The sequence below is a fragment of the Budorcas taxicolor genome, chromosome 1 (genome assembly GCF_023091745.1).
Source record: "Budorcas taxicolor isolate Tak-1 chromosome 1, Takin1.1, whole genome shotgun sequence".
Lineage (NCBI taxonomy): Eukaryota > Metazoa > Chordata > Mammalia > Artiodactyla > Bovidae > Budorcas > Budorcas taxicolor.
The window spans coordinates 13671820-13695183 of record NC_068910.1 but is presented as its reverse complement, the minus strand read 5'-3'; the positions used below and the strand labels follow the sequence as shown (position 1 = coordinate 13695183).

General features: G+C 47.2%; 1 protein-coding gene across 1 annotated transcript in view; it reads right to left on the bottom strand.

Moving 5' to 3' along the window:
- CACNA2D3 (calcium voltage-gated channel auxiliary subunit alpha2delta 3) overlaps nucleotides 1-14989 on the bottom strand; it is an 877155-nt gene extending 862166 nt beyond the window's left edge. The window contains exons 1-2 of the mRNA XM_052639295.1: nucleotides 14868-14989; nucleotides 14113-14194 (exon numbers count right to left, since the gene is read on the bottom strand). Coding sequence (XP_052495255.1) covers nucleotides 14113-14194; nucleotides 14868-14989 — 204 coding nt within the window. The remainder of the gene's footprint in view (nucleotides 1-14112; nucleotides 14195-14867) is intronic.
- Nucleotides 14990-23364: the final 8375 nt, after the last annotated feature.

The window sequence follows — 23364 nt, the reverse complement described above, 5'->3', positions numbered from 1 at the left end:
TTTTGCAGCATCTGCGCCTGATGATAGGGGCTCAGAAAACCCAGCGTTGGAGGGTAATGCAGAAAGGGATGTGAAGGACCTTGTTTTGGTCTGTGCTCAAGAGCGCTATTCCCATCACCAGTGCAGGAGCACCAGGAAAAGGCTCCTTTGTTTATCTGCACATTCATGCATTCCACAAACAGCCCCTGAAGCCCACCCCAAAGGCAGCTCTGCATTGAGTGCCAAAGGAAGACCCTCTCCCATCAGAAAGAACAAGCGTGCCCTGGGAGATTTCAGGTCCAGCTTACCTACCTCCTTCTCTACATCAGCACCCCCACTGAAAGAGATAAGGGTCCTCAGGATATCACATTTCCCCAGAACTGCCTGGGCTCGGACAAATCCGCCAGACCCTTTCCATGCAAAATACAACTGACCCTGTGGGCCCAAGGGCTGGAGCCTTCAAGTTAGCTGTCAATCATGAAGAAAAACATGCATGATTCTCCTTTCCCAGAGAGAAAAAGAAAAAGACGCTCCAACAAATATCCAAGAAAGACAGACAAAGAGTGGGGATGACAAAAAATGGGAAGCTAAAATTTACTGGGCACTTTCCAGATGTCCAATTCTGTGCTAAGACTGTTACCACATATTGACAATGCTCACCACGACCCCATTTTACAAATAAGGGACCGGAGGCCCAGAAATGAAACTCACTAGAGCCAGGCTGGATCTCAAAGTCAGATCCATCATGTATTAATACCCAGGTCCCAGAGCCCAACCTGGCTCTTCCACATCATGGGATATACACAAAGGGAAATTTAGCCAAATTCAATGAGATTCTCAAAAAGGCTTCTTAAGAGTCAGTCCTCAAGAGGGGAGGGCTGGCTGACCCTCAAAAGAAATCAAAAGACAAGCAATATTGTTTTAGTACAAAAAAAAAAAAGGAAAAGTATAGAAACCTAGAGGGCGGACTGGGCTCACCCCTCTTTCCAGATCCTTTTTCATTCTGTATTATGAAAGCAGATGACAGTTCACCAAAAAGACTAAGAATTCTGTTGGGGAAAGGATTAAGAGCATAGAAGAAATTGCCACCAACCACCCTGATGAATCACTACCAGGCCAAGACCAAAGCATGGGGAACATTTCATCCTGGGAGTACCCAGATGTCCCTCCTCAGACCCCACCCCAAGCCAATAAGCTGAACAGGACTCACAAGACACAGTTCCATGCCTGCCTTGGTCACCTGGAGCTGGGCATTCTTGGACCAAGGAATATTCTCTGTCTTGGTTTGTGCATCTCTAACACAGAGATGATGACAGAACCAAACACAGGAGTGGTTGTGAGAAATTAAACGAAACCATACAAATAAACCACATGGCACCACATGCAAAGTACCTGCGTCATTATTAGGATTACTGCCTAAGAAGACCTTGTGGGGCTCAGTGGTGGGCAGCTCTGGTGGAGGGACTGCCGAGTGGCCAGATATAAAGTTTCCCCCCTCAGTGCACAAACTACTGCCCTGATATGTGGAAGCAGCTCCTGAATAAAAATAACAACAGGAGCAGCAGTCCCCCACCTTTTGTAAACATTTCCTCTGAGCCACTTATTGTCAACCAACCTGCGTGCATCTTCTCCCTTGCATCTCTCATCACCACCCTAGAAGTTAGTACCATTGTGCCCATTTAACAGATAAGAACACTGAGGTTCAGCAAATGACTTGTCAGGGGTCTGAGACTAGTCAGCAGTAGCACTGGACTCTACCCTGAGGAGGCATGTCTCAGATCCAGACTTCTACCTCTACACAGTTCTGCCTTCCCTAAACCAACTGCCTCTCTTTAAAATAAAATGTAAAAAATCCATAATCCTCTAATTTCTTTCTCAGTTTATATATTTTTCATATCACTCATAAGGCATTTGTTTCATGCAAAAGTAACTGAAAATCTTGTTGTTTAAATAAGAATTCCAACTATGTTTCCATAATTCTGAAATTCCTGTTCCAGGAAATGTGTCTTGCTGGTTTTTTTTCAATAGATTAGTGTGAGCTGTGAGCCCTTTACTGAGAGGATTACATCGTATTTTGGGGTGGCCAGATGATTCCTGATGTTCTGAAATACTGGAACCTGGCTACAGACCCTGGAATTTTAAAGTAGTTATTAGTCTTTAACAAAGGGAAGACAGCCTGTGTATATTAAAAAATGCCAACACACACACACACACACACACACACACACACACACATATGTCTTTTGCTGGTTGCCTGACAATGATTCCTTCAACGTGTGCCCTCAAAAGCACAGCTTTCTGAGAGAGGCCCAGGTCAACATCAAAAAGAAATAACATTTGAACTTGAGCTTGAGGGTCCCAGAAATCAAACAACCATCACTGACATGACTGCATGCATGTGTGTTCAGTCGTGTCCGACACTTTGTGACCCCAAGCACTGTAGTCAGGCTCCTCTGTCCATGGAATTTTAGGGACAATGCTTGTCTATTCTTTAGGCAAGAATATGGGAGTGGGTTGTCATTTCCTACTCCAGGGGATCTTTCTGACCCAGAGATTAGACCTGAGTCTCTTGCGTCTCCTCATTGGCAGGCAGTTTCTTTACCACTCAGCCACCTGGGAAGCCCCTTCACTGATGTCAAGTGGGGCAAAAACCTATGCTCACTGAGCTGTTTGGACATGATGCAGTATATTGAGTTAATAGAAATTTCACTGATGATGGAAACTGGTAGGAGTAAAGCCATATGTTAGGACTCGTGGCCAAAGATTACCTCCAATGGATTTACTGCCCCCACACCTATTGTTCTTTCAACACTGTTTTTCCGCCTCTGCCTTGACAAAGCACAATGGAAACGGTATTTCGGATGGCGCAGGTACAAAGAGCCAAACGCCTGCCCCATGTCTCTCTCACCTTGCTTTGCAAATTACAGTACACAGGGATTATAAGAACAAGAGTGACTTCCACAATTGCCCACCTGTACTGTACAAGGGATGGGATGGGAAGAATTAGGAAAAGAAAGCGAAAAAAAAAAAAAAACAATCCACCTCCACGGAAACATAATGAATACATCTGTTTGCCTTTGTGCCCCTGTCAGATTAAATGTGCAAGACATATATGGCCTTAATCCTATGAACTCATTGTGGGATCAAAGTCGCTAAAATTCCAGGAGTTTCTCTTGCTCTTCATTAATAATGAAGTAGAAACTATAAGTGAGAGAGTGGCCCAGAGAACTAAGGCTTCCCAGGTGCCACATATTGTTCGAAGCTACGTTATCTGTGTTCTACCATCTAGCCCTCCCCAAAATCCTATGATACAGGAGCTTTTATTGTTAATTCTATTCTGTCAATGCATAAACCAAGGCCCAGAGAGATAAAGTTAGTGACTGACAGAGTGGAATTCAATCCAAAGCGCATGCTTTGAAAAAACAAAATCTCTTCAGGGTCTTCCCTGGTGGTGCAGTGGTTAAGAGTCTGCTTGCCAATGCAGGGGACACAGGATCAACCCCTGGTCCAGGAGGATCCCACATGCCGTGTTGCAACTGAGCCCAGGTGCCACAACGACTGAGCCTGTGTGCCCTAGAGCTTGTGCTCCGAAACGAGATGCCACCACAATGAGAAGCTCACGCACCACAAGCAGAGAAAGCCAGGTGCAGCAACAAAGATCCAGTGCAGCCAAAAGTTAAAATTAACAAAACTTTAAAAATAAATAAAGGTTTTTAAAAACTCTCCTTTCAGCTGTGCATGACTCACCGCAATAGAAATCTAGACCCTGCTTATTTAACTTATAGGCAGAGTACATCATATGAAATGCCAGGCTGGATGAAGCACAAACTGGAATCAAGATTGCCGGGAAAAATATCAATAACCTCAAATATACAGATGACACCACCCTTATGGCAAAAAGCAAAGAGGCACTAAAAAAACCTCCTGATGAAGGTGAAAGAGGAGAGTGAAAAAGCTGGTTTAAAACATTAAAAAAGACTAAGAGCATGGTATCCAGTCCCATCACTTCATCGCAAATAGATGGGAAAACAATGGAAACAGTGACAGACTTTATTTTCTTGGGCTCCAAAATCACTGTGGATAGTGACTGCAGCCATGAAATTAAAAGATGCTTGCTCCTTGCAAGAAAAGCTATGACAAACCTAGACACCATATTAAAAAGCAGAGACATTACTTTGCCAACAAAAGTCCAGCTAGGCAAAGCTATGGTTTTTCCAGTAGTCGTGTATAGATGTGAGAGCTGGACCATAAAGAAAGCTGAGTGCTGAAGAATCGTTGCTTTTGAACTGTGGTGTTGGAGAAGACTCTTGAGAATCCCTTGGACAGCAAAGAGATCAAACCAGTCAATCGTAAAGGAAATCAACCCTGAATATTCACTGGAAGGACTGATGGCTGAAGCTCCAACACTTTTGCCACCTGATGTGAAGAGCCAACTCATTGGAAAAGACCCTGATGCTGGGAAAGATTGAAGGGAGGAATAGAAGGGGACGGCAGAGGATGAGCTGGTTGGATGGCATGAGCCTGAACAAACTCTGGGAGATGGTGAAGGACAGGGAGGCCTGGCATCCTATAGTCCACGGGGTCACAAAGAGTCAGACACAACTGAGCAACTAAACAACAACAACAGATTCTTTCCTGGGAGCCCAGAGTTTCGAAGAAGGAAATGCAAGGTCAAGTTTATAGCATTGGTGTGGGGTGGGGGTGGTGTTCTAAAACGTGGTGGCATTTCCAAGGGCAAATTTTACCACTGACTCCATTTTAATGCACAACACTAAAGTCTCGGGAAAAGGAATCAAACCATCAGGTGTGAGAAACACACCCTCAGGAGCGAAACTCAGGGACCTGAGCAAACGGATAAAGAGCAGGTTTGACTTTTGGAGGAAAACGTGATGGGAAACGCTCCCTGCTTTTTGCAGAATGGCTGAGGCCTTGTGCCTTAGCCGAGACTGAATGCTGCTCAGGAGCTTCACAAGGTTATTCTTTTCCTTGGCAGCTCTGGTTGAGCAGTGGTGTAAGGTGCTCAACAGCCCCACTTCTGCCCTGCCAGCCAGGGCCCCTCCAGTCAACCTGCCCTGTCTCCCTTAGGAACCATTCCTGGCCCATCATGGCACAAGCTCCCATGGAACGAGGGAAGTTCTTCCCCAACTCGTGGGGGCCCATCACCCACGAAGTCAGTCTTTGCTGCCAACAGAACATCTGAAATCCCACCCAAGGAAGCACATCTAGGGGAAAGAAACTAGAGAGGCCTCCAGCATCCCACCCACCTGGCCCTTCTCATCCTGCTGAGGCCCTGATGGCCCCACTGAAGAGGGTGCTCAGGCAGGAGCAGCCCACACAGGTGACGCACACTGCAGAGAAAAGTCAAAGGCTTGGGGGTCAGAACACTCCCATCTGAGTCCAGCCCCACCATGTGGCAAGCGCTCCATCTCCCTGAGCCGCAAGCCACTGGTGACAGGTAGAAAGCAGGCCACCTCCCAGTGCAACTAAAGACCCCAGCAGATGCCTTGTATTATCTACTTTAATACAAAGAATGCTTGTCTCATTAAACCCTCCCCCCAAAAGTCCATTTCCTTCCTGTCCAGTCCCACTGAACAGTCTGTTCTCCTGAGCCGGTTAGAATCTGGGTAGATTTTAAGAAGCCTCCAGTGCAGTCAGACTCTGTGGTTCCACCAGTCCCGGTACCAATGGTTTTGGGGTGATTTTCTAAACTATGTGGCCCTTCCTCAGTTGATCCACCAGCTGCACAGCAGGGTAAGCCTGGAAGGGGGTACCAGGAAGCCCCTGAGGTAGTTCCTCAACCCCGATGTCTCATGTGAGCATCACCCCGACTCTAGGAGAAAGTGAGCCAACCTTGAGGAGGAGAATAAAAGGTCTGGGCAGAGGCTGGGTCCACTGTGGTCTCCTCCCGCTCTGCACTGCCTGGCTCCTCAGGCTCCTCCTGTCAGGCGCCAGGTGGGACCACCTTCCTCCCTGTCGGCACCTGGCACCCACTGCCCCCTTCAGGCACTCGTTCATTTGTGTTTATGGAGCTGGCCCCACAGATGCTCAGTGAAGGTTATCTGAAGAGCTCGTCTCTGTCTCACACCACCAATAATGACCTCTACAGCTCAGTCGCGGAAAGCTTCTATGTGCCAGGCACCATGCTAAGGGCTTCACGCCTTTTATTTTATTTAATCTTCATCACAGCCTGTAAAGTAGAAGATACTGGCCTCCTCTCACATTGGAGGGAGCAGGTTCAGAAGCATCACGTTGCAAGGTGACCCAGCTAGAAAACGGCAGGTCTGGGACTCAACGCCAAGTCCATCTGACGCCAAACCTCTCAGCTGTTTTCTTGGGTTCTAATTGTTTTTGAAGTAATTTCCCAGATGTTATCTCATTTAATCCTCCAAAACACCCACAAAGTAGGGTAATGCAGGTATTACTCACATTGTTTTCAAACAGGAAGGGGGGATGAAAAAAGGTCACACAAAGACAAGAGAAGACAGCAGCACTGCGGCCAGGCAAGCGGACTCGAGAAACCCAGCACGGTCACCTGGGGGCAGCTGCCTCATTTCCATAAGCCTCAACTTCCAAATCTGAAAAATGGGGCAAATTGTAGTGCCTGAGTCATCAGGTAGTGGAGAGAATTCAGTGGGATGACCCATGTCAGGTATTTATCTGGTACCTGGAATGTAGGAACTCCTGAGGGAATGCTACCTGTTCTTACTATTAGATTAGACTGTTTGCTCAAGGCCACTCAGGAAATACCTACAGAAAAGACAAGAAGACCAACATCACAGCTCTTAGACTCCTAGGCCAGTGACCTTTTTCTATGCTTTAACAACACTGCAGCTTCCAAGATGTATGTCTCTGAAAATGCTCCAAGCTCTGCACCTATTACAATGATGAAAAAAGATGGGCAAAGGACACCTCCCCAGCTGACTGTGGCCAGAACATCAAAATAGAATGAGAGGATGAGCTACCCAGCAGGGAAAAGAGAAAGCCAAAACGAGCACGACCTGTCCTGCAGGGAGCTTCACCCGAATCCCGATGGGTCCCCTCCTTGCTGTGATGCTCGGCTATCATCATCTTGAAATTCTTCACAACTTTTTAACAAATGGAACCAGGTTTTACTTTCCCACTGGGTCCCACAAATTATGTCAGTTTTCCCCAACCTTTCCGGCACCAGGGACCCTTTTCATGAAAGACCATTCTTCTATGGGATCAGGGATGGGGTGGATGGTTTGGGGATGATTCAAGTGCATTACATTTATTGTGCATTTTATTTCTATTATTATTACATCAGCTCCACCTCAGATCATCAGGCATGAGATCCTAGAGATTAGGAACCCCTGATGTAGCTGTTCCTGGTCTCAGCAGGTCCTCCACTGCAGCTGCCTATAACGTCTCAGATGCCGGACAAACCTGAGCCTGGTGGACTTGATCATTCGGCTCTGTCCTAGCATCTTGGTTCACCCCCTCAAGCCGTACTTGCTAGCAGCGCAAGAGGACAAGGACAACTTTCCCCATCAGCAGGCAGCCTCTGGCACATTCTGTGATGAGCAGCCTCCGTTTCTACTGGCATGCGTGCACATGCATGCACAAACTTAATAAGTGGTAAGGACATGTACCAGCCCCAAATATCATCTGGCAGTTGCTTCACCCAAAATGAATAACCAGAAGTCTGGTCTGCGAACCCACAGCCATACATTAACCATGTCCAACTTGCCTGTCCAGATTGTTTACGTGGTAATAGCTCTCTTAACCTTGGGAGGGTACTGTTTTCCAATACTGGATGCCAAGATAAATACACGGCAGGGCACAAAGTGAAGAAAGAGGCATCTATTTCTTGTCAAGAGATAATGCTCTCCTTTCCAATATGGCCTTGAACTGCCCATTAATAGGTGGCTCCTGAGTTGTTTATTTCCATAATCTTGACGTGGGATAACCGAGAAGCTCGGCAACATCTAATCATGATACACTTTATATGTAATGCCTTATTTAAACAGCCTTGGAATGAGCACCCAATGAGTGTTGTACAATTTGTTAAAGACACCCTGCACCCTTTGCAAAGTTATGCCTGTAAAATGACTTTCTCCTGAAAAGTAGACATGCTGGCTACACAAAGAGAAACCCCTTAAAACACATCAGCTGAGCAGATGCCTCACCTGCAGAGGGTGAGCTGTGGTCCAGGTCGGACTGTCAGGAACGAGTCTCTGAGGCTGGCTTCGCATTTCAGGGACCACCAGCTAAATGTGCTAGTCACTAAGTACTCAGGGAAATCAAGCATCCTCCCCTTCTTCTCCATGTTCTTCTCTTGAAGGAGAAGCTCACTTTTGCTTAATGGACCAGAGAGGGCTGATGACGATTCTATCGATATTGCCAGGAGCCTGACATGAGGAACGTTTCCTCTCGCTCCCTGATACACAAAAGCCTCACTGCAGCCACTGGAGATGAAGCAAAGACCATTATGTCTCTTGTATAAAAATTACACTAAAAGAGTAGTGGGGGAGGGGGACTCTCATATGCTAATTCATAGGCTGGAATTTACGACATCTATTTCATTTTTTTTCAGTCTCAGCCATAGCAAATCTCTAAGTCCAATCAGAGTGTCCCAGGGAACATGCAAGCTGTGAAAAGTCTATGTCTGGAAGATGCTGTGGATCTCAGTTTGGGAGGCTGTTTTGACAAGCATTGTGACTGCAAAAGATGGGGTCCCCTGAAATAAATACCACTCACTTCTGACAGAGGCTATATACTTGGATAAAGAAAAAGCCATGAGTTGGTATCTGTAATGAGAGATCCTGACTAATGACAGGCTGGAAACAAAGGATTCTTGAGAGAATGTACACCTCTTTCGGGAAGCCTAACACAGCAAGTCATTTACTGCTCCAGGTGTGCAGGAGCACCAAACACCTAGCGAGGGTGGATCGATGACTGAAAAACCTAAACCCCCACACTCAACCTCCACAAATGTGCAGGACAATGAGATGTCCGTCAAGGTCACAGGTGCCAGGGTACTGTTCCACGTTTCTTTTACTTTTGTTCATCCTGATACATGGCTAATGTGAGTGCGTGATAGTTGCTCAGTCATGCCTGACTCTTTGCAACCCCATGGACTGTAGCCTGCCAGGCTCCTCTGTTCATGGAATTCTCCAGGCAAGATTACTGGAGTAGGTTGCCATTTCCTTCTCCAGATACACGGCTATGTCTTCTTCAAAACTGGAAACGTTATCTGTGCTTGCCCCTGCCAGACAGACTTTATGAGGTGGCTTGGTACTCATGTGTTTGCCTAAAAGCACATTGGTATTAGAATAAATAAGACAAGATAAAACTAGCCTGAGGGCACCAGAGAAATTGATCAAATTTAATAAGTACATTGGATTAAAAATCTGAAGTTTACCTCCGATGAGATAACCATGCCTATGTTTTCACCTCCCTTAACTTTGCCTAGCAGTTGTAAATCTGAGCAATGCAGGCTGCAGCAGTTCCTAATAAGGGAAAAAGCAAAGCAGAAATATTTCTGGCAGAAAAGAAACTTTGAGAAAAAGAAGGAAAGAAAACGAAAAGAACAAAAGAGGCGCAGACTTAGCAAAGTCATACAAAAAGAACTTTTATCTGGTCAGCAAGTGACCAAGTATGAGTGTATAAATGCAATAAGATATATATGTGGGTAAGATGTGAGAAATGAATTCTAACTGGTTTAGCCTGCTCTGCTGATGTCCTCGGAGAAGGTAATGGCAACCCACTTCAGTACTCTTGCCTAGAAAGTCCCATGGACAGAGGACCTGGGTGGCTGCAGTCCATGGGGTCGCTAAGAGTCAGGCATGACTGAGCGACTTCACTTTCACTTTTCACTCTCATGCATTGGAGAAGGAAATGGCAACCCACTCCAGTGTTCTTGCCTGGAGAATCCCAGGGACAGGGAGCCTGATGGGCTGCCGTCGATGAGGTCGCGCAGAGTCGGACACAATGGAAACAACTTAGCAGCAGCAGCACCAGCAGCTGATGTCTTGGTGATTGGGCTAATGAGACCAATAAACTGCCCTGAAAGACTCAAAATTGTCATTTCCAAGATTTTAAGACTTTGAAAAATAATCTGCCAGGGAGAAGTCCAGTAATTGAAGTGGTGCCATGAATTAAAACGTGGGCAGCATAGGTTGAATGCATTAATCTCGCAGGATGACAAATAACTGTGTTTATTCAACAAAAATGTTCAGCCAAGTAGCGCCTCCCCAGTAAAAGCAATCCATAGAGTGTCAGGCTTCCTATAGGCAGCACAGCGCTGCTACCTAACTCCTGATAAGTGAATACTCCTATTTAATTATTTAAAAGACCATCGATTTCCACATTGATGAAAAGTCATAATTATCAAAATGGCATGAAGACCCAACCTTTCATTCTGCTGACTCTGTCCTGTGGAAAGAGACATCACATTCATGTATTAAAGCCGCCCTCTCAATAAATAGTTGATAACGCAAAAAACTGGTTATGCATTCCAAGGAGAGCACATTTGATAAGTGCGGCACGAAGCGTCCAAGGTAAATGTCAATTTTTTTCTAGCATTAACGGCAGAGACACACAGTACCTGTATTTCCGCTGTGTATTTATCACCATGATTCTGGAAAATGTAATTAGAACCCTTCATTCCCGTGAACATACATTCCCTAAATGCAGAACTAAATAGAACGACAAATCCAGCTCCAACCAAATTCTCCCAGAGAGGGATGAAATGAGAATCACACCAGTTTAATACCTTTTATTGTGAATGTCAGGGGTGTGGAGCCCATGTGTTTAACAGCCTAGGTTACTGGACCTACTAGAATGCTTCTCACTGAATCCCAAAACAGAAAGATAATGAAAGTGTGCCTCTCCAAGAGAACCCACACAAAGCGCACTCTCTGGGGAAAATGAAGCAAGATAGAGGCAGCTGAATATTGGCATGAATATGTCAAATAGGAAAGTTAATTAAAAAAGTTGAAGTGAATGGAAACCCCTGCAGAATCTGCCAGCTAAGGAGGGCAGGGCACAGGCACACAGCTGCATAAGAGCACTTCGCTTTCAGGGACCCGAGGTCGTCTGAAAACCAGAAAAACCTCTCAAAACTGACTCCAACTCCAACATACAAGTCCCATGTTCTTCCATTCTGTGTTGGAAACAGTCTACTTTGCTAAAAAGCAAATTCTTTTTTTACTACAATCAAAAATATCCTCTTTGTAAAGAACTAATAGATTGCTATTCCTGCACTAGGCAAAGAAAACAAAAAGAGAAAAAATAGGAAGTCTGGCAGTGGATAGCAGATATATTATTGTAAGCTAAAGCCATGGTAATGAACAAAGAAACAACTAATTAAATATTCTCCTTTCTAAATCCATGACAATGAGGCACATTATTAAATACCTATATTTACATTGATAAAATCAGTGATAATACTGCTATCTTGAATTATATTATCTAAAAAAAACCTGTTACCCTATTACGAAAATGGCAGTTTTCCCAGCCTCCAAACCCCTTAAAATAGGTGGCCAATTATTATTTAACTTACATTCACAGTAACTATTTTGCAAAGTTTTTGCCTTAGTTCAAAAATTACTAAGCTCCCACTCTAAAAATGAACACCTTACATCAATCCATAACATAACATGTCAATTAGAAAAATTTCATAGAGTACATAATATTGTTCAGTGGTATACAATATACCTTACTTAACTGAAATCAAGTTTAAATGTCCATGCCTTAAAAGTATAATTACAATCTATCATGCAACACCCTTGAGTCCTCTTACTGCAGTGTTAATGCATTGTTCAACCAAGTTTCCAAACTTGTTTTGAGAGTATCTTAATTGTCAAAGATGCAATGATGTGACAGAAGGGTACAGAAAGTTTTGACTCAGAGGAGTAATGTCTCATGCAAATGGCCAGAAACTTAAAAAAAAGAGAAAGGCAACTGTCTCCTTGCTTTTCCAAATGATGCTACACCTCTCCACACTCTGACCACCTCACATTTTTTCTCATTCATACTCTGAGCTCTCTAAATCAATCTTCTTTGTTGATTATAAAGATACAATCATATTGAAGGGCAACGGGCCAAGACAGCCAAAAGATATCTCCCCAAGTTGTCTACCACGCCCTGCCCCATGGAAGTCCTTGCCTAACCAGTGAAAGCCGTGGGTATCGGAGGACTTCATGGTCGGTGATTGCAATCCAGAGCAGAAGAAATGCCCACCCCAGCACCTAACGCCCAGCAACACCTCACCTTCCCCTTGGTATCAGATTACAGAATGCCAGGCAACAGCAAGAAATGACAACAAAGACATAAACAGCTGGAAATAATTACCCAATTGTCCAGCTGTAAACATGACAAAAGGAAAGTAAGACTTGTGAATTCAGTATAAGAAAGGATGCTGATGAGAAGGTAAGAGAAGGATTTTAGCTTTTTCCAATTTGCTATCAGAGAGTAGCCAATAATATGCTTGGTTGAAGGGATTTTGTGTGGCATGTGTGTGTGTGAACTTCAGAGAGAAGGAAAAAATATATTTCATGGGCTCCTACAAAATGTGAGTATAAGATATGTAAGCACAATAAAAAAAAAATGCTTACAGGCTCTGAGGAGATACTTTCAGAGTTGCTATAACTAAACTACAACAGGCAGATGAAAAATATTTCTTTAAAGTTATACAAAATATTCTCTTCTTTAAAAGCATAAGCTAAATACACAGGCAATGCAATAGGCCAGAACTCTTCACATAAAACATCTGACACACAGGCAAAATGCCAAAGCAGGGTACAGACTGGTCCAGATTAAAAGAACACGAGCAAAAGAAGCAACTCCTATAAACTGAGAGGCAGGTCACAGGTATGTGAATTATCATTGTCCATAAAGGCACATCATAACCTCAAGGTTTTATCAACTGCCTATAATTCAATGAACTCTGTCCCCAAATAACAGTTGAGAAAACAGTCTTTCCAAGGTTTCAGAGAATATGGCTACTGGCAATTTTTAAGCCAGGCTAACCTCTGTCATTCCATTGTGGGATGATGTTTCATTACGATATTTAGATTCCATGTGACAAACTGTTTCATACAATGTCCCCGAAAACGCTACTCTCTAAAGCAGAATGCCATAAATAAAATACGTACTTGGTTACCAGGCAGCATGCATGACACATATGTTACATTGGCCCAAAAAGCACAGCTTTAAACGCTTAAAAGTTAACTTAACAATTTAAGCTGTTTGTACCCATTTTCAGAGAATTACCCCTAAAGGCCAATTTTATTTTCTATCTTTGAGAGAATTCTTGGATTAACTCTATTGATTTGTTAACTCGAAATTCTTTTTTATCCCCTCTAATCTCTCCTCCCCAGCCTATTTCCCCTCGCCCCCTTTTTTTTTTCCCTTGGAGGGGAGTGCAAAGGACTATATATCTCACAGTGTAATTTTAAGCATAATGTTGCCTGTTTGAATTAAAATTGATGCAGTTTCTGATAAAAGCCTAATAATCAATTCTCCATTCTCATTACTGTCCAGAATATATGGACGCGGACCAATGTCTTAAGTTTGTGGACTACTCTCATAGGTTATTACCCAGCAGTGCAGCTGAGTGGAAAGATAACCACATTCATTCTCCTTATCTGTAATGATGTAATGCATGCTAGCCCTGGGTCTAGATGATTGGGGAATAATGGGATTGTACAACTGCAGGATTGACAAACAATAGTGCAGCGTCTTTCCCTGATACACTGAACCCCAGCCTGCAGCTTGGGCAAGGTGAAAGCCATCATAACATAGGCACTGATGCGGCCCCTTGCATGAAGTTAGCATTTTTTGGCCAGAGGAGCATCTGCTCTCACACTGAAACAGCAATACCGACACTGAGAGGAGAGCCATGCAAAAAACACTCAGTTTCCGAGCCTCGGCCAGGACAGTGCCACTGAGTATCCTGCTTTTCTTTGTGTTTAGAATCGAGTGTCATCTAAAAATAACCGGTTGGTAGGGAGAAGTCACCGGCACAGTACATTGCCAAGAAACCGGAGGATCAGAGACATCTCTGATAACTGATGCTGCTCTGGGTTCACGTTTGTTTGGAAAACTAAATCTGCCTCCATTTTCTGTGCTGGAAAAAATCATCGCTTCCTGCCACCACAGAAACCTTACCTTTTGCAGAAGCTGGGAGCCGGAGTACTTCGCGGCAATAGATTTTATCTCTCCACCAAAAGCAGAGGCCCAGAGCTTCACCCTATAGGGAGAAAGGGCACAGGAACAAATGTAACACCGTGTCACAGTCAACACGCACGCACACGCACACACGGGGGCTGTGGCTGAAGGAGCCGGGAGGTATAACATTGGAGGAAAAAAGAAAAAGAAAAAGCGCCTTGGTAGAAACTGCCAGCACCAAACTGCAGAGCGCACCGCGGGAGGGGGCTCGAGGAGGGGGTCACATCGTTCAAAATGCGCAAAGTGCCCCCAGGCTCTCTGGAAAGATCACGAAATTTTATTTGAATCATTGCCTGAGAACTTGACCACCCAAACTGGGCATCACCTGGCAAAGATTAGTCAGAAGAAATTCACCCACCCTCCCCCGCCCCCCCAAAGAAGTGAGACGGCAAGATAGCAAAGAGCCCGGTAAATAAACGGCCCGTGGAAGTTGGATGCGGTAAACAGGCTTCAAAGTTCGTGCTGTCACTGGCGGTGAGCCTCTCCTGGTCTCACTCGCCAGCCCGGGGAGGGGGCGAGGGACTCCCACCCTAGCCTGGCCGCCCCACGCGGGTGCGGGCCAGCAGGTGCGAGAGACAAGGCCGACGACCGCGGCAGGTCCCGTCCGGCCGCACCTGCAGGAGCCCAAACTTGGGTACAGCGGGTCGCGGGCGGCCGGAATCCCCTCCCGGGGCGGCGCAGGACCCCGCACTTACACGGAGAGAGGGATCTGCTGCTCCGAGCGCACCACGTCCCCCAGCGCGGCGTAGACAAGCGCGGCGGTCAGGAGCGCCCAGGGCCCCCGGGACGCGCGGCGCTGCCAGCCCAGTCCGGCCATGCTGGGCTCCCTCCGACGCGCCGGCAGCAGCGACAGAAGCGGCCGTGGGGAGCTGCGCCGAGCGGGCGGTGGGCGAGCGCGCTGGGCTGCCTGCTCCGCGCCGCCCCGCCTGCCTCTCGCGCGCCGGGCGCACTTGGGGAGCAGAAAAAGGAGCGGGGCGGGGAGGGGGGCGGAGGGCGGAGAGGAGGAGGGAGTGGGGAGAGGTGGAGAGGGAGGCAGGCGGGGGAGGAGGCAGGGAGACGCGCCTCTCGCAGCGGCGGCCGCCCGGCCCCGCCTCGGCGGCCCCGGGAGTCCGGCGGGCCGCGGCGGGAGGGCGGCAGGCGCCGCGCGGGCGGGGACTTGCAAACTCGCGTGTCCTTGGCCGCGGCGGGGCGCGCCCTGCCCCGCCCGGCCCACTGCGGCCGCCGAGTTCTTCGCAAGTCCGCAGTCGGCCGCCGCGGGCGCCGCTCTCGGGCTGACCCCCGGCCGGAGCCAGTGACCCCGCGCCCCGAGCTGGTTGGAGGTGGGGCGCGCGGCGCCGGCAGGCTGGAGGCCAGGGCCCCCTGGCTGGGTCCCAGGGTGCTGAGGAGCGCAGAGGTGGCGCGACCCCCGGCCCCGCCGCGCGGTCTTCCGGCGGGCAAGGGGTGCGAGGCAGGGGCCAAAGTCTGAGGAAGGGGCCGCGCTCGCGGCGGAGTACTGGGTCGCGCGGGGTGGAGTGCGGCGGGATGGCAGCGGGGCTCGGCGGTCAGGCGCGGGCACTGCTGCGTGGCCGCCCGCAGCCGCTCCCCCGGTCGCGGCGCCGACCAGGGAAGGCGCGGAGGGCGGCGCTGCCGGCGCGGCGCGGGCTCACGAGCGCGCGGCTCCGGGTTTCGGGCCGCGGCGGGGCCGGCTTGGCGCGCCCGAACCCGGGCCGGGCTGCCGAGCAGCTCGCGCTCTGACCCGCGGAGGCCCGGGGTCCGCGCGACTGCAGCGGCCGGCGGGGCGGGGAGGGGCGGCACTGCGGCTCCGGGTCCATCCTGACTGGCGGACTCCCCGGATTGGGGGCATGAGGGAGTCCTCCGAGGCTCGGGGATTCACCGTCTCCCGACTCGGACCCCCACCCGCTGGGTGGGAGGCGCGGTGGCGCGGGCGGAGGCAGGAAGCCGGGGAAGCCCGGGGCGCCTGAGGAACCAGGCTTCCCCGCGGCCTCTCCCGCCGCCGCCCCCAGCCCGGGACCCGCCTCTCGGAGCCCCGGCTCCGGGCAGAGGTCTGGGTGTGTGGCTGGGAACTTTGTGGAGCCCTCGCGCCGACCGGCAGTCGAGACCGACCCGAGCCGGCTGAGTCATCCTTGACTCGCCGAGCGCAACTCGACTGACCCCAGGCAAGCCGCGCGCTCCTGATACCGCGGGGTCTCCCGGGGCGTCCGGCGCCTGGGTTCGCCTGGTTTGCGGGACTCCCCCTACAGGGCTTTGGGCTCTCTTCCCCGCCACCCGCCTTCAGCCTCCCCGCCCTCAGCTCTCTGGGGAGAGAGCGAGGGTGGGCTCCAGCTTCCGCCTGGTGGTGTCGGGCGAGGAGCCAGGCGGGCTCTCCTGCCCAGCACCCCCGCCAAAAGTTACCCCGGCAGACGTGGGTCTGGATCTCACAGTTGGCTGCGCGGGGAGAAGGGCCGCGCAGGGGCCTTTGGTGTCTCTGCCGAGTGCGGAGGAGCCCCGGCTCTCGTGCGCGGGTCGTGCCCCCGCCTCGGGGAGCAGCTCAGGGAACAGGCCCCACCCGGGAAGCGCCAGGTGCTTCCCGCCCACGGGCAGCGTCTACAATCTCCTCGGATGACTAACCGGTTATAATGAATTCTCCGCTTCTGTGCACACCTCCGATCTATGGAAGTGTGCTAGCAGTTCCAAACCGAGATGAGCGCGGCCTGACCCCAGGGAAAGGGTCCGGATGGCTTTGCCGCTCACACTGGGGGCGGGAGAAAAATAATTTTCCTGTCATATCCCCGGCGCCTTCTTTCTAAATGAGTAAGTGTGTGAGTGAGTGAAAGCATACTAGCCCTTATTTGTAAGCCTACACTCCACCGCCACTGTGATATCTATATGATAATGGCCTTCAGGCATTCCCTCATTCATCCAGTGAATAACTGCCAAGCGTTTGTGATAGGACCGTCGGGTGTACCAGGGACCTCCCCTCGAGGATTTTATCCGCTATCAAAGGAAAAAGGCTTTACTCCAAAAGCCATAAGGATAAATCCATAATTATGTAGTTAGACAAGAGGTCAACTATAGTATGCATGAAGAAAGAGTACCTGAAATGTCCATATTATTGCTATACCTATTAACTTGGGAGAAAACGGAGGCACCCTAAAATAATACAGCTTAGTCAAACAACCGCTAGACTGCTGGACTATATTGAGGACCACTGGGGCACCAGAGTCATGACAACAATTTATGATGAAAGCCAGCCGTATGCAGGTGAACATTGCAGCCATTTCAGGGCAGCTAGAGATGAACCAGAAGAGGAACCCTGGCACAGGAGTTCACAGTCCCACAGAATCATAGCATCTTAAGCATTTATAACTTACAGACGGATCATCTTAAACAGAGCATTGCATCCAATGCATTTAAAATAGATCCCACTAAACGCTTCCTGCTGCTGCTGCTGCTAAGTCACTTCAGTCGTGTCCGACTCTGTGCGACCCCATAGACGGAAGCCCACCAGGCTCCCCTGTCCTTGGGATTCTCCAGTCAAGAACATTGGAGTGGGTTGCCATTTCCTTCTCCAATCCATGAAAGTGAAAAGTGAAAGTGAAGTCGCTCAGTCGGGTCCAACTCTTAGCAACCCCATGGACTGCAGCCTACCAGGCTCCTCCGTCCATGGGATTTTCCAGGCAAGAGGACTGGAGTGGGGTGCCATTGCCTTCTCCAAAACATTCTCTCTCAAAAAAGAATATTTAAACTATCTGATATTGATAAGAATTGGAGCTCAAAGTGTCATAAATTTGAAGTCCTATCGGTTTCAAACTCTTATCATCCTTTCCAGAAACACAAAAATTAATGCCAGCTGTCCAGTCCCATACTCTGATTTAACAGAAGAGGCCCAGAAAGGTTTAGCCAAGTGTTCAAAGACACACAGCCACTTAAAGGAGGGTCTCCAAACCAAAGCAGAGGGCTGTGCAGCCACATCAGGACAAGGGACCAAGAAAGGCTCCAGATATGCCAAGTGCAGCCCCAGGCATCAGGTCCTACTTGTCATTTTCGCCCAGAAGCCTATATTTCCACACCCAGCTCTCCAAGAAGCTTTGAATCCAGCCAATAAACATTTCATTGACAGACCTGCAGACTCTTTAAGGAGGGTTTAAGCAGAAGTAGAACATGATGAAATGCAAGAGGTGCAAGTTTTAGAAATGCTCAACCCAGTCCTGGTCTAAGGAATGGATTCCAGAGGAGACCCCAAAACAGCTGTTCTCAGAGCCAGAGAGGACCTACTGAATGGTTGGAACTCTCTCCATTTGTCACAGTGACTTGGAATCCTACTGGCATTTCTTGGATGGGAACAGGACAGTCCCACAAAATGAGGAATTGTTCCGTGTCCCACTGGACTCTCAAAGGACCCACTGGACATTCAGGTAGGACAAAAATTTGCTTATAATCACCTGATTCTAGAATTTATTTATTTAATAAGTAAATAAAGGAGTTTTTACATGGTTTTAAAAAAACAGTGAATTTTCCAGGAATGCAACTGTAGTATAAATAAAAAGAACATTGTCTTCTATTTTGTTCAGAATCTTAGCAAGAGGGCTTTGGTTAATTGTGTTTTAGCATTTTGGAAAAGCACTTGTCCAACTGTAGCTGTGCTCAGGGTCCCAGGTCACCAGTAGAGCCCCTCTGTGTCAGTCTACACATGGGGTGTGGAATTCCTAGTCAGCCTGTGCATATAGGGGCAAGTCCATGAGCACTCATAGTGAAATGCTTCTTATTTTATTATAAATACATTTATTTTATTTATTTTTGATACTACAAGATGAAGCATCATATAGGTGCTTTTTGTTTTTTAAAAAATAATTTTATGTATTTCTGATTCTGCTGGGTCTTCATTGCTGTGAGCTGGCTTTCTGTAGTTGCAGCAAGTGGGGGCTCCTCTTTAGTTGCAGTGCATAGGCTTCTCATTGCGGTGGCTTCTCTTGTTGCAGAGCATGAGCCCTGGGGCACGCAGGCTTCAGCTGTTGCAGCTCATGGGCTCCAGAATACATGCTCAGTAGCTGTGGCGGATGGGCTTAGTTGCCCCACAGCACATGGGATCTTCCCCAATCGGGGATCGAACCTGTGTCCCCTGCATTTGCAGGTGTGCTCAACTACTGGACCACCAGGGAAGACCAATTTTTTTGTTTTAATTCTGACCTTGAGTAGGTTATATTGTCTCAGAATTTCATATCAGAATGGTAAAAGGGGATAAAGACCTACTACTCTATATTAGAAACACCAGTGAAAGGCTATGATGTTGCTGGTGGGGATACAAAATGGTTCACCCTGAAGAAGCAAAATGACAAATGCTTTAACCTTTGACCCAGCAGTCCCTCTTCTGGAAATTTATCTTACAATTGCTAAATGATGTTCATATGAAGTTATTCATCACCACATTATCTGTAAGAGCAGAAGTCTGGAACCAACCCAACTGGCTATCAGTACGTATTTGGTTAAAGAAACTGGTGCACCCACACAGTGGAATATTATGCAGTTTCAAAAATGAGAATGCTTTCTACATGTAAATGTGAAAAGATCTTGAGTCTATTAAATTTTTTATAAAAAGCAAGGAAAAAAAGAAAAAGCAAGGTACATAACAACATGTATGACATTGCCTTTCTGTAAGAAAGAGGGAAAATAAGAATATATATTTTTATTTGCTTAAGAAAACAATGGAATATACACAAGAAACTACTATTAGTTACTCCCTGTTGGAAATTAGGGACAGAGTAGATGGGCACAGGATTTAGAGTGACGTTTCACAATGCTTATCACTTTAAACTATTTTGATTTTTGAGCCTTGTGGATGTATTACTTACTCAAAGCAGTAAGAAGACAAATGTTAATAGCTCTTTAAACAGTTTAGACACTGGGGCCAGGGCTGGAGTGGAGGAAGTCATTGTTGGGATGAAATGTGAGAGACACTTAGAGTCCATGATACCCTACAGAGGTGGTTCTCAAACCCTCAGAGGTTGCGATTCAGTAGGTTCAAGTTGGGTCAGTAGGGAGAGGAGGATCTTTGTTTCTAATAAGCCCTTCAGAGGATTCTGATGCTTGTGCTGGTGGCCACCACTGGCAAGCATGCAGTTTCTTTTACATGAAATATAGTGTAGAGCCTGGTGGCGTTATGGACTTTGGGTTCAAACAAACCTATGTTCAAGTCGTGGCTCACCGTCACATAAGCAGTGAGAATTGGGCAAGTTACCCAGCCTCTCTGAGCCATGATTTTTCAGCCACAAAAGATGGATAACAATAGCATCAGAGAGCAGACCTCACACAGACAAAAAGATGCAGCGGGACAATGCAGCTAAGAATTCAACAAATGTTCATTACTGCTTCCACTCTGCACATACAGCAAGATCTCCACACCTGGGCTATTTTCCTGGCTTACCAAAAAAGTGTGCCTTACTTTTACTCAGAGTGCCAAAGCTTCCTGCTTCACCACCGCCATGCACACATATACACTCACACAGAACCCACCTTTCCATCGCCGCCACACTGCCCAGCCCACCCCTGCTCTCCCCATCCTCCATAAAGATATCAGTTCCCTGCACCCCTCTCAAATACACTCCTTTTTCCCATGGTAGCCAGAGCCATCTTTTCAAAAACAAAAATCAAACCATAGTCACTCCCCTGCTCAAAATCCTCCAGTGGTTTCTGTTTTTAATTAAAACGCAGGTTGCTTGCCAAGGCACCAAAGGCCCTGACTGCCGCCCTCCTCTCTCAGTCTCACTTTCATCTCTCTCCCCATTGCTCACTGTGCTCTAGCCCGTCTCCTTGGGGTGACTTTCCATCTTGGGCCTTTGCCTATGCTGTGACCTCTGCCTGGATGAGCTTCCCTTCTGGCTCAGCTGGTAAAGAATCCGCCTGCACTGTGGGAAACCTGGGTTCGATCCCTGGGTTGGGAAGATCCCTTGGAGAAGGGAAAGACTACCCACTCCAACATGCTGGTCTGGAGAATTTCATGGATGGACTGTATAGTTCATGGGGTCACAAAGAGTTGGACACGACTGAGCAACTTTCACTGCCTGGATGACGGTTTCTCACTATATTCAGGTCTCTGCTTAAATGTCACTTTTCTGGGGAAAATTTCCCTGACTCCCCCACCCCTATAAAGGAGAAACGCACACACACAGACACACCCATCCACACACATGTCCCCATCCACACACATACACCTCTCTGCTCTTACCTTGCTTCAGTTTTCTTCCTAGCATTTATCACTAATGATGGAGTGATTTATTTGTTTACACAGTGTCTGCCCCATGGGATGGGACATGCCCATCTTTATCATTAATATTATAATGATTTCAGCAAGGACTTTGATGTCATGGGGGCTCAATATACATCAACTAAATGACGAGAACATGTGTCACCTTGAAATTCCTTTCTCCCTGTTTCCTTCTTCCTCAAGCTCTTGCATCCACCTCACCCAAGACAGAGCCTTTGAAAAAGCGCAAGATTTGCCAAGGAGAGCATCAGGGAAACTGTTTCTCTGGGGAGAAGAGTGCTCGGTCACATCTCTGTGGGAGGGTACTGATTGGAGGAAGAAAAGAGAGACAGGAAGACAACTCGAAAGTTTAAAAACACTACGAGAATGCCTTCCTGAATGCTGTTTTTTAAGCTATTAGAGGAAAGAATGTACTTGTCATCTTCAAAATTCTATTTACTGTACACTGGTGACATTATTTCCAGCTTCACAATGGTGTTCAGGGTGTAGACATGTCCCAAGGAGACCACTGTGAGCCGGAAGTATTCCACTCTTAGAAGATATATTCTGAAGATGTCTGAAACACAGCCCTTGAAAAAGATAGCCCCGAAGACAGTGTCGGGTTCACTGTGCCAAACCTCCTTGCGTAGAGCAAGCATTAAGGCAGCTTCTGGTGAATCCCACCAAACTAGATGACCCTTTTTAAAACATTTCTAACCCTTCCCCTGAATTGAAAAGAGCTCTTGGATTCCCAACATAGGAGAAGGCAATGGGTGTGTATGTGGGTACTTTGTGATAAACGTCTCCTCTCTAAGATCTGTCCCCAACTGTGAGAAGGTTGTCGTTGGCCAATGGCAAGGACTATCCCAGAGGAAGGACCTGGAAGGACCAGCTGGCCATGGAGCAGCTTACCCAAACCTGGCGAAGTTCTGGCCCACACACGTTAGAGGCGGCTGTTCCCCTTCTACTCAGGTGGGGACCGAGTTTCCCGCTTCAGTAAGTCTAAGTTTCTTTTCTAAGTTTGCGAGCCTGTTTTTGTTTTGTACAGTAGCTCATCTGTATCAGTTTTTCAATCCCATCTAAAAGTGATATCAAGGACATTTGTTCTTCTCCGTCTGACTTACTGGACTTAGTGTGATCATCTCCTAGTCCATTCATTTTTGCTACAAATGGCATGATTTTATCCTGTTTTCTGGCTGAGTAATAGTGCATTGAGTATATGCAGCACATTTCTTTCTCCATTTATCTGTCGATGGAAATTTTGGTTGTTTCCATGCCTTGGCCATTGTAAAGAGTACTGCAACAACCCTTGGAGTGTGTATGTCTCTTTGAAGGATCATTTTCTCTGGGTATATGACTGGGAATAGGATTCTCAGCTCCTGTGGTAGCTGTATTTTTCATTTTTTAAGAAACTTCCATACTGTTCTCCATGGTGGCTATTGCCAATTTACATTCCCCTCAACAGCATAGTAGGATTCCCCCAGCCCTCCTGTGCCTGTCCTCAACCCCAAGCCCTGGCATGCTGAGAACCTCAAGTTGTTGTTCATGGAAAGCAGGGCAAATGTTTATTTAAATGATTCAGTGGTTTGTTTTTTTTCTTAATTGAAGTATAGTTGATTTGCAATGCTCTGTTATCCCACAACATTTTATTGAATAAGTGATTCTCTGTGTATGTGTGTGTTCATTGTATATATTATAAACATATATAATTATATACTTGTATTGAGACATTCTGCACATATATACATATATACATTATGATCATATGTATACACATAAACACATGTATATTTTACACATATACACACTGGCACATGTATGTATATATGTGCAGAATATCTCGATATGAATGTATGTCTGTGTGAGTGGATGTGTGTGCAAGCCTGTGTATGTAAGTCTGTGAGTGCCTGCATGTGGAAGTGATTGTGTATGCGAGTGTATAGATGTGATGCTTTGTGTGTGTGTGTGACTGT